The sequence below is a fragment of the Sipha flava genome, unplaced genomic scaffold (genome assembly GCF_003268045.1).
Source record: "Sipha flava isolate LNK unplaced genomic scaffold, YSA_version1 1_pilon_pilon, whole genome shotgun sequence".
In the NCBI taxonomy this organism is placed as follows: Eukaryota; Metazoa; Arthropoda; class Insecta; order Hemiptera; family Aphididae; genus Sipha; species Sipha flava.
This window is the reverse complement of record NW_020272783.1, coordinates 699,136-711,645: the sequence shown is the minus strand read 5'-3', so window position 1 is coordinate 711,645 and position 12,510 is coordinate 699,136. Positions and strand designations below refer to the sequence as shown.

Here is a 12,510-nt window from a genome sequence, read left to right as displayed (position 1 = left end):
TAACTACATTAATCTATAAAACCATTTACAAAATATGTAAATGAAGAATTAATATGCACTAATTAATTTAATTCGGACAGTTAGGTACATTAATTATTAATTGAACTACGTAAATTATCATTTAGTATTTCAGTTCGAAACATTAATGCATTTAAAAAAGCATGTAAAGTATTCCGATAAATTTACGTGGGTACACTCCACGTCAAGGTCTTAACATTTTAACGAAATGTAAAAACAAATACCATCATTCGACTTCTGTTCATATAAAATAAATAATAAATTTATACAAATATTTATACAAAATTTAAAGCATGAAACTTTTTTATTGGCGTACAGAACTTATGGTACACCTAGTGATAAAAAATAACATCTTAAAACTCTTTAATGCAGAGGTAGAATAGCTATAAAACGTTTTTCAAATCTCTAACATAAGAACTTTGGTTATTTCTTCAAATAAATAAAATATTTAACGGCTTTCCATAAGAAAAATCAATTTCTGTCTTACATTCAAATATATTTGTAGGTAATTTCAATATTATATTGAAATAATAGTCAAGATTTTCTAAATAAATATTAATAGCGAAGAAAATAAGATATATTAATATAACAAAATAGTACTCCCAATAGGATTTAAAATCGATTTTTTAAATAGTTACTATTCATTTTTTATAATTGATAAAATGTTTATATAGTTATAATTAAATATAGTGTTTTAGAACATATAAACTGTGTAAATGAAATGCAAGTACATTAAACATGCATTTATTTCTTGAAACTGTGTTACTTATCAAAGTTAATTACTGTCTGTTTATTTTTATTTAAATCTTAAACAAATTAGAATTACTTTTTTACTTTAGCCATTATTTAAACTCTCAGAAACAAATTAAAAAATGAAAATTCATCCTAAAGTTATTCGTTTTTAATTACTGAATCAATTATTCCTACATTTAAATTATTTTTACACTTCCTCGTAGAAGAAATTAATATTTAAAAACCAGTTGGGTTAGATTACTAACGCAATACTACTGTACCTACCTATGGTATCCTATCTAAATGTAAGAGTTCTATGATCTGTATAAAGATTTTTAAATCTGTAATTCAAAATGGTTTTTTTTATTTTAATTATGCTACATATAATTAAATGGAGAATATCGTGGAGTATTTTTATTCTCAATCTGGATACATCAAATTTGATAATTTATACTATTGTTAATAATTAATTCGGAATAGTTCAGATTTTATTAAAAACAATAATTTTTGGCTTCCTCGAAATTTATTACTTGCAGTTTTATCAAAAATTATCGTATATTTTGTCGTTACCTCAGTAAAATATAATTATAATTTGCTAGGGTAGACAGATGTTTTTTTACTAGTAACCGGCATATTATTTTGACCGTTTTAATGCCGATTTTGAACATTATAAAAACTAAGAAGTACCTAGATAATAGTTATAGTGTAAAAATATGTATGTTGAATATAAGTAACTTTACTAATTCATTTAATACGAATATACCATAGTAATAGACAATAGATGGGTAACGGATATATTTACATTATTTTTATTTGATTATATATTTGTTCATGGAGACTAAAGATTTCTTATATAATTAGATTTTAATTCTAATAATCTATAGATTATCTAACATACACGTAGGTGGTGTTAAGTAAGATTTTTCATAATCTTAGAAGTGCTCGCTTCCAACAGTACTTAGGACAAGCATTAACTCTTCCTCTAGATCATAGATTCTTAACCTTTTCTTAGTCATGGACCCCTTTAAAGCATAAAATAAAATCACGGACCCCCCTGCAAAAAAAATATATATGTATAGGTAAATAAATATAATTTTTATTATACAGCGACGGGTCAACAGAAGTGATAGGTTTCAGTGTTAAATTGAACTGCTCGTTAGATTGTATTGTCATGTTATATTATTTTACGATTACGATAGCTTTTTATGGCATATAAGATTATCGTAATCTAGGTTTTATATTTAAAAACATTGTTGTCTTTCAAATGGCTTTCGAATGTTTTAACAATCATAATTATTTTAAAAATACTATCAAAACAAATTTATTTTGGCTTATTTCAAAAAAAAATCACAGCCACCCCGTGGACCACCGAGTAGTCATCTACGGACCCCCAAAGGGTCCATGGACCCCGGGTTAAGAACCTATGCTCTAGATCCAGCATTACTTGTGAATCATACATAATTGATATTGAACAGTAAATTGACGCGGCAATAATAACGCATTTACAATTTTAAAATTATTTGGAATGGAACTAATTACTAATTTTTTCATAAAAAGTTTATGATTTGCCACTTTCAATACTCTAAAATTATAAATACATCACTAAATATTTTTTTGGAATTTGTCTCAAAATTAACGATATTAGAGTACTTTCTAAAGATGTTTCAATTTCAATCTTAACAAAGCATTAATCAATTGCTCTATAAAATTTCTCTAAAGAACTTAAAATGTGTAATATACACTCTATATTTTAAAAAAAGTAAAATGTTTATTTTAAAGACAATCGTAGCGAGTTTGTTATATATTGTAAAATTATAATAAAACATATAGTGAGTTATGATACATTACAATATTCATTAGGATAATGTGAATTTACTTTAATACATCAAATTAATGTACTTAAAAAATATTAACAAAATGGTATAATAATTATGTAGAAAAATATAATCCTAAATGTGATACTGAATAATAAAATTAGATAAATAAATACAAATTTAAAATCATTGAAATAATTAATTCATAAACATAATTTAACATATAACATTTTTTATTGTAAAGTATAATTTAAAATAAAATCTATTAGGTAGGTTACCTTTTTATCTATTCAAGTAAAAATAAAGTAACATTACTATCAAAACTATTTAATAAAAATGTTTCTTGTTGTTAATTAGTATTCTCCAATAAATTATCATTAGTCTAAAAACACTTATTGGCAAAAAAATTTAAATAAAAAAATATGCCTAGATAATATTAAAAATAATAATAATAATTGTAAATAAAAATTATTTTCGAAAATTTTCAATATTATGTCGTTATACCTACTTAATTTTGTACAGTAATTATTGAGTTTAATAACAAATTTAATAATTTTTCCTGTGACAAACTCAAAAACTCAAGGACTGAATTACATTTGTAATTTTATTCTGTAGATAATTCTTCAACTTAAAACATAAGCATGGTTAAAATTGTAATAAAACATTTGTTTTATGTCAAATTTTTATTTTTGTCAAATGTCCCAATAACAAAATTTAAAAGATTGTAGTTGAATATTTAACTTATAGATGTCGCACGCAGCGTCATCTTTCTCATAAAATTAACCATGACCATTTCTATATCATATAATTTCCATGTTCATATATTTAGGCAGTTTTTGTCGTAAATTATTTGTCAATTTGTTATTTTATTATGGGTTTTCACACAGCCTCAAAATGCCAATAATAAAAACAGATTTAATCTTATTTATTCAACGAAGCTAGAAGAATTTGTTTATCCAGAAATAATGAAGTTGTAACTTTATAGCATAGATTAATAAAGAACATTGTTCTTCTCATAACAATCATAATATTACATATAGAAGTGATAATTAGGTATGTTTAAATTTGATTTCTAATATATTTGTAATTTTTGTAATCAAAGTAAATAATTAAGAGGTGCTGAAGAAAAATCTTTAGCCTTAAAGTTCCATCAATTTCATCTCATCTCTTATTTAATTTTAAAAAATTCAAAACAATGAAATCAAAACCACTAGTAACTTTTAGTAAGTTTATTATTATATATGTTTTTAATTTTCAAAAATGTTATCAACAACTGTAGTCAAAGAATATTCATTGAAATAAATCTGCTCCTATATTACATTGTATACACTCCGAGTAAACCCAGTTATACTTTTATAATTATATAAATGCAAAGAAACTAGGATTAACTTACTAGGTTATATTTATTAAGATTTATATAGATATTATTTTTTAAAAACGCATATCTCATAGAAAAATACTTTTTATTACAAAACTTTGTTCCTTATACCTATTGGATATCTTTAAAATAATTAGACTTATATTTATAAAATATTTATTAAAATATATACCTACCTAAAATGATTAAAATAAAAATATAACAAGTGTAACAATAAAAATAACAAAACTTAATTCAAAAATCACATATTTTAAATTAAATCAAAAAGAAATTTGTTCCAGTAATTTTTTAATTATGCATTTAAGTTTCTCAGCTAATTTTTCAGCTGTATTATCTTGATCCAAGTTAGGTACATGGATAAATATTGTTTGATTTTTATTGATACTTAGCGACTTAAAGTAAATATATTCACACAAATACCTGTATAATACATAAATAATATTGAGAAATGCTATTTATGCTTTAAGCTTATAATTACCTTCCCGCATCATGAGATGTACATATATCTAGTTCATCAGTGCATTCTATTTTCAAGCCTGTTTCAATTACATTATTGACTACACTCTCATTATTTGGACAGTTTCCATGAATATCCATATTACAATAACCATGGCTATTAGCAAGTAACTCAACAGTTAAGATTTTAGCTAAGTGTGATACACCCAAATGAATCATTAGCTAAAATTTAAATAAATTGTATTGGAATCATACCAAGGACAACAATGAGCTACTTACAACTGGTTTATATTGATCCCACAAATCTGGCACAATCCGGTCTACATCTTTGTAAGACACAGGAACGTTGATCGTGACCAAATTTATGTTTAACTCATCAGCAATTCCAGTTGCAGGTAACATTCGAGCAACCTCCCAACTTGCATTCACTTGGTAATCACGGAAAAGTCCAAAACCAGTGACAACTACAATGTTTGGAGCCATCGTTTATTTGATAGAATAAAAATGATAGATATTTTAAGACAAAAAATACTTAAGTACTCTATGTACAATACGTTTAGAAAATAGGTATTTAAATGTCAACACTTTTATCAAAAATAAATTATATTTTCCTAGTTATAAATCGTAATGATAAGACGAGTTGATAAAGTTATTTATTCAAAGAGTATATAAAATATATTTTAAAAACAGTGATTCCGTATTATTGAATATTTATTACAATATTAATTATACACTTAATAAACCATCATGATGTAATACTTCTAAGGGACTTTTCAGTATTCGCTACCTAGAATTCAAATGATTTAAATAACCTCTGGTAGCTGGAAAAATATTCCAATGTAGAATAAGAATTTGATGTACCTAGGGTAATAAAGAAAATGCTGAAAACAAAATTATTCAAAAATGAAGCAATTCATTTTTAAGTTTGACCTTAATGGTAACACAAGTAAAGTTTTAATGTTTAACTAATTGTTCAACTTAACTCTTTGTATAAAACGTATAGCAATATAATTTTTCATTATATTTAAACACAGTTACATAATTTTATATTTTTTGTTGACTTTATGATATCTGCAGTTATATAATACAAAGTGGTTTGTTTGCGCATTATAAGAAATCTCCAATGTATACTAAAAAATAAAAAGTGCATAGTCAACAGCTAGGTTTATTTTATAATGTTTTACGCAAGTCATGTTCTAATATTTTATCATAAGACTTAATAAATCTAAGGATTAAATAATTAATATTTATTTAAAAATAAAACTAATTTTAAGAAAATTCAAAATTATTGAGTTGAAAATCTGAAAACAATAACTTTTAGTATTAAAAGAGGTTTGTGACATACTAACAAAAGGGTGCCTAAAGACACCTTTGTATAGGGTGCGGCAGTGCTGACTGATGATTTTTGAAAGGCTATAAATAATGAATAGTACAATTTAGAGAAAAACGGTTTGTATAAATAAAATCGGTATGAAAACACGAGATGGAGCTACAGAATACACAGATTGAATTTCACTCGATGTTTTACGACAAATGTACCCTAGGTGGTTTGTCTCTCTGAGGGGTGACATAGGCTAGCCAGCTTGCTTCCCTGATTTAAGCATTTGTGATTTTATCTTCTGGGGCTACCTTAAGGATAAAGTTTTCAGACATAGCTTCCATACTACAGAGTACTTAAAATAGAGGAGAAAATCATAGAAGAAGTCGTGGTCATACCAATTGAAACGAGTCGAAAATGATACATATGTGAATTTCATAAATCGTCTACAAGAGTGTATGGGATAACATAATATAACATAGATATCATATTGTATTATATAGCTGACGGCTACCATCTTAAAGATATAATTTTCAAAATGTGATTTTATACAGATTTTAATTATACAAACTGTTTTTCTCTAAGTTTTACTGTTAGTTATTTATAGTGTTTTAAAATTCGTCAGTCGACACTGCCGTACCTTTTACTTTTGAGATTATATAATTTGAAATTTAAACTGTAATCATAATCAACTGTAACTGTCTGTGGAAAAAATAAAACTCCCCCTTCTTCGAGATTCTAAGTCAGTAAAAAAATAATTTACTTTAAAAAGTAATACTAAATCGGTGTACTCAAACTTGAATGTACAAACTAACAACAATTGGTTAACAAATAAAATATATTTATTAATTTACAATCGATTTGTTCGCATTTTAATAATCAAAACATTTCTTGTTAAAATTCTAAAATATATAAAATTTGTTGAAAGTGCGTACATTTCTCTATTAAAGTTCAAGTGGGGGGTTTTTGTTTCTGTTATATGCTAACAGAAATTCAGATCGTAGAAAAGATATCCTGTAAGCGTGACTTAGATAAGGTATTTTTACATGTCTAATAGATTCTTCTATAACATACGAGTATAATGTATAAAACGTTTAATAATATTTTATATTTTTATAATATAATTATAATTTTGATACTTGTATATTACAAAATATTATTATAGTTAGTATATTATTCGTTAATATTTTCACAAGCCGGATCCTGAAGGGGTTATAGAGGGCATAACCTTCAAATTAATAATTAATACAATTCTAATTTTAATTAATAATTTACTTTTTTTTATTTTTAATTGTGTATTATCTTTTTGTTCTTTTGAAAAAAATACCCTCCTCCCTCCAAATATAGTTCTAGATCCAAACCTGTTTCACTATTTATTGTAAATCAATTTAAAACTTTAAGGAATTGAATATACTTACAAATTACAACCATTCTATGTAAATTAATAGAATTAAAAAAAACATTGAAAGCTCCATTAAAACAATATCAGACTTAATTTTACTGTAATATTTATGAGAACAAAATTGTTTACATTTTATTTTTTTCATTTTTGAGTTAATATTAATCTACATCAAATTATTATAAAAATTGTGCTAATTTTGATTTTTATAAACTTGATATACAGGTATATACTTAAATTTCAAATTAATATCCAATGATCACTGTCGAATATCTCATACACCTTACATCTTATTAGATGTATTTACTTATTTGTATTATTTATACTTATTTATATCATCTTTATATTATATAATCATAAGATTATCGATACTTTTAGTGACTAGTGATTTATGGTTATAACTTTCAATGTATCATTTGTTCTGAAAACTTGACCGATAATAAGGTTACTTTTGAATATTGATTAATTAATTATTTACTATCGTAGTATTGTAAACTGTATTTGACTTGCGTGTCATAATATTATTTTACTATTTTAATATAATCTTTAAATACAAATTTATAGTTTTTATTATTTAGTATTTACTAATTATTTCTACTCTACCTATATTAAAAATAACACTTGAAAATTCATATTTCTAAAATTATTTACACATCAATTTTTGAACAATTATTTATTATTATTTTTCTTCGTTCCAGTCAGATTATTAAAGTTAAATATGTTTTAATTACAACTTATAAGTTAAATATTTAAAACTAATTTTTAATCAATAATATATTTGTTATACATTTTGTTGTATAAAAAAATAAAATATTTTTCAGTTATTATTTTAACTAGAAAAAATTTTTTTTTAAAAAGTCATTTTGTTTATTATACAGAGTGCGGCAGAGCTGACTGACGAGTTTTGAAGGGTTATAAAAAACGAACAGTAAAACTTAGAAAAAAAAACTTTTTTTATTAAAAAAAGTATTGAATCCCATTTTTAAAAATTATTGTTTGAAAATTATATCTCGAAGATGGCGGCCGTCAGCATCAATACACTGTTGTAGACGATCTCTGAAGCTCTCATATGATTTTCGGCACGTTTCGACTGATATGGCTTCGATTTCCTCGGTGATTTTCTGTTTAAGGTCTTCTATGGTATGTGGGCGATATTTGAAAACCTTATTCTCAAGGTAGCTCCAGAGGAAAAAATCACACATGCTTAAATCTGGAGACCGTGCTGGCCAGCCTATGTCTCCTCTTAGAGAGACTAACCGCCCAGGGAACATTTGTTGCAAGACACCAAGTGATATTCGAGCTGTGTGTGCTGTAGCCCCGTCTTGTTGAAACCATACATTCTCTAAATCATGGTCTTCAGCCATTTCCTCCAACAAATGTTCCCTGGGCGGTTATAATATTGCAGGTTTATTATATTCTCATATTTAAATCCATACGAAAATTATGAAATTTATTTTCCTTAGTTTATATTATTTCAAGATTAATAAGAGTTCATAAAAAAAATTGTTTCTCAAATATGGATTATACATTTAGTATTTACTCAAATTTTAATTGCTATTTCATAATACTACATTGACAAAAATAGAATTTGACGCTACCAAAATTAAATTTAAATAATTAATCACCAACATATTATGAAAATAATTAATTTTATTGAAACAAAATAATAAGTAAATTGAATACTATCTGTATCATCCTGCGTTCCAAAATAGCAAAGTGTTCTTAATTTATCTTAATAAGTCTAATTAACTATTGTACAGGGTGACCGGAAATAATTGATAAAAATGTACAATTTCGTTTTAATAAATGTAAATAATAGCTTATGACAAAAAAGTATTTGGTATATGTGTAACGAATATCTTATTCAATTTTATCTTTGATACATTATTTTAGAATGGAGTTTGGACGAACTCAATGTTTTGCATTGTTTTTAGTCAATATTTTTTGGCAAATTAAAGGGTTTTATAAATGATACTCAAGAATCATCAATAATTATTGTTACAGTTACTTTTAATTTTAATTCTAATGAAGTAGTTACAAAAATTATCAGTAATTTTAAAACATTTTCAAAGTAGAAGATTATGAAGTTTACAAAAATGAACATAAAAATGGAACATCAGTAAGTGAAATCGATAGTAAATATATTGAATTAAATATATTTATATTTGTATTATAATACCTTCTATAATTGAAGTTTCATGTAATCAAAAGCTGCTGTTGGTGTGGTTATAATGATAATAGGTACTTATATTATTTATCAATTTTTAATATGTATTATGTATAGAATATTCTATACTATTTTTATTATTTAAATTTTTAGTTTATTGGTTGACTTTATAAATAATTTGTGTTCTGGTTTTGTTTTCGTTATTTATGCTAATAAGACTTTAAGTGTTTATTGTGTCTAATTTTAAAATAATGAACTACTTTGCTGTTGTAAACTTTGTTCTAAAAATATTTTATTTATAATATATTTTAACAGTTTGCAACACTAAAATTAATAAAATTATTTAATCAAGTGATCTAATATTCTTAAACTATACCTTTTTTTTCAATGATCAAAGTTGATGATCAATCCCATTCCCCACTATGACAACATTATTTGACTACCACTTGCTCTCAACTATATTTCTTTAACTGGGACAGAAGAATGAATTTTTAATGTTATGCTGGAATATTAAAAATATACTTAAATGTCATAAATTTATTACATTTTTTATATTTTACATAAATATAATTTATCAATCATCTTTGCTGTGAATGTATTTTTAATAATTTCAATATAATATTAGTTCTAATTAATATTAGTTCTATTTTATTGCGAGATCATACATATATAATACATTAAATAAATAAATGTATTTTTATAACTATTAAAAAATTCTACTTAAGTATATTATGTTTATTTTAATCACTTTATAATTTATTTGCTCCAGTTATTTATGAATGTTTAATAATACTAAGATCCATAAAACATTACTAAAAAATAATTTAATATATTTTATCTGAAAATGATTTTAATGTGTTTTAAAAATAAAATAAAAAAATTGTAAATAACATATTATAAAAATATTTCAATAATAATAAAAAAAAATTAATAAAATTTTATTACTTTAAATGAAATGCTTGTTATGCTTATTATGAAATTGTTGTCCAGTTCATTTTTTATTCTAAGCGAATTAAAGAAAGTATAAGTTTAACAATCATAATTTTTTTTTTATTTCTATTTATGCTATTTAAATGATATATTTCAGTGCCGTAACTAGAATTTGGCGAAATGGGTGGTTGCCAAGGGCGTAGAAATGTAAGGGGGCACGCTTGGGTTAAAATTGGTATATTTGTATTAAATAAGTGCCAAAATAAAATGCCATGGAGGGTAGCTACGGCATTGAGTATATCCATCTTACAGACATTTTGAGATTGGAAATATGTTCATTCATTTTCGATTTTCTCAATAGTGAACCTATATAATTTTCCAATTAAAAATTAAAAGAGTTTTAAATTTTCACAATGAAAATATTTTAAAAATAAATTTAAATATTTAATTTATAATTATAATAAATAAATATTACAATAATATAATTGCTGTATAATGTATCTCTTGCTATACATTTTCCATGGAAATAGTAAAAACACTGTGAGTGAATTTAAACACTAAAATTGACATGAGAACTTCTTTCGTCTATTGCCTAATACCATGAATTTTTTGAACAGTTAATTTCATCTTTAAATAGATGTAATATGGATTTTCCAAAAAATTGATATTTTTGTCATCTTTCCCCAGGTATTCATATTCATAATACACTAAACCAATTTACTTATATTCATTTTTCAATACTAGTGTAGCAAATTATTTATTTGAATTTTCCTATATTAATTTATTTTGGAAGAGAAATGGGAGGAGGTAGTTTTGGCGGTAAGATCCTCGATGGATCGTAAAGCCGGTGAAAAAAAAAATTATTTTGGAAATCGCAATCAAAAAGCTTTTGATTTTAAAAAGTATACCGTATTATAATATAAATATACAGGATCTATATACCTATATGAATATTGAATAACGTCACATATTACGAAATAGTACAGCCTATAATTTCTTATTAGTTTATAAATCGAGAATTATTTTAAATCAAATTGAAATGTACGAATAATAAATAAATTGCATTTCAGAAATTTATTCAATTGTAAAAGCTGAAAATGATACTTTTTAATATTAAAATAATTTCTTTCTTAAAAAAGCACGGTTAGCATAGGACTCCGACATAATAGGGTTATTCATTGTTATTATCGACGAAAATCAAGACTGTACCATACACCACATAGTTTATAAAATTATATAAAAATGAAGTAAATTAAACAAATATATGCGGGGCTCGGCGAAAATTCTGCATCAGGCCCTAAAATCCACCGTGATTCTGATTCTGCAGTATAATATTTTTTCATTAATAGATAACAACAGTGGCGCCGAACAAAAATTTGAATGGTCTGGTTAATATCCACCCAATTTAAAACTTACATTACCCCACCCAAGGACGTAATTTAAAGGGTTGGGAGTTCACCCCCTCCTAAACGTGTTTAATTTATTTCAGCATTTATGATAGCATTTAGGTATTAAAATATCTTAAATAGTAATAATTAAATGAGCAGTATTATAATTTATAGTTAGTTGGATTAATTCACTTATTAATCGTAACTGATCCACCACGGTACCACCCATCACCCTCAAAATATAAAAATATGGACTGATTATGACCAGACTTGAACTCTGAGTTCGGCGCCACTGGATAAAATGCGCACTAAATGTATACTGGATCCATAAACTTATTTAATAACATAGCGAAGAAATAACATATTATCTCATTTCTAATACATTTTTATAAAAGTGATCATACAGTAATTTAAAAAATTAACTATTTGTAAAACCACTTATTTATACTTACCAAAAACTTTACTAGTTATTGTCCTTCAACTTCACAAATGCATTATGCATAGTCGCGCTGATTTTACGTATTAAAATCTAATTCATGACATAATTTAATCGCGATAATTTGTACAGTTGTTCCTTTTATATATATTTAAATGGTATTTTCGATGAATGAAAAGGGGTACCAAAATATACAATTTCAGACAAATTTAAAATTTTTGAGCTTGACGATACGCGAATGCGCACTACAACTTACTTTTTTTAAATGACAACACCACTTTTTTTCTATATATTCGAGTGAAGTATTTTTTTTAAAATAATTTCTGTACAAAAAGTTTTTTTCTAATTACAAAATTGGCAAATTTGTAGTATGTTGAAGTATAATATTTAGGAATAATCTGGTTTTGATGAAATTTGAATTATGTTAAACTCCATATTTGAAAATCAAAATATGATGTTAATAATCTGTATATA

At 24.7% G+C, this 12,510-nt stretch overlaps 2 protein-coding genes across 2 annotated transcripts; both read right to left on the bottom strand.

Annotated features, from left to right (window-relative positions):
* Positions 1-4,166: 4,166 nt before the first annotated feature.
* Positions 4,167-5,003, bottom strand: LOC112682041 (pyroglutamyl-peptidase 1). Its single transcript, XM_025552495.1, has 3 exons — positions 4,678-5,003; positions 4,421-4,620; positions 4,167-4,362 (listed from the first exon to the last, which is right to left on the bottom strand). The coding sequence occupies exons 1-3, from the start codon at positions 4,879-4,881 to the stop codon at positions 4,203-4,205; spliced, it is 564 nt and encodes a 187-aa protein (XP_025408280.1). The 5' UTR covers positions 4,882-5,003; the 3' UTR covers positions 4,167-4,202.
* A 3,101-nt stretch (positions 5,004-8,104) lies between these two features.
* On the bottom strand, positions 8,105-8,479 carry LOC112682158. Its single transcript, XM_025552673.1, has one exon. The coding sequence runs from the start codon at positions 8,477-8,479 to the stop codon at positions 8,105-8,107; it is 375 nt and encodes a 124-aa protein (XP_025408458.1).
* Positions 8,480-12,510: the final 4,031 nt, after the last annotated feature.

Coding starts and splice junctions, on each gene's coding strand:
- LOC112682041 (XM_025552495.1), bottom strand. CDS start 4,881: ATGGCTCCAAACATTGTAGTTGTCACTGGTTTTGGACTTTTCCGTGAT. Junction 4,621..4,677: donor GGGATCAATATAAACCAGTT/GTAAGTAGCTCA, acceptor TTTAAATTTTAG/CTAATGATTCATTTGGGTGT. Junction 4,363..4,420: donor ACATCTCATGATGCGGGAAG/GTAATTATAAGC, acceptor TGTATTATACAG/GTATTTGTGTGAATATATTT.
- LOC112682158 (XM_025552673.1), bottom strand. CDS start 8,479: ATGGCTGAAGACCATGATTTAGAGAATGTATGGTTTCAACAAGACGGG.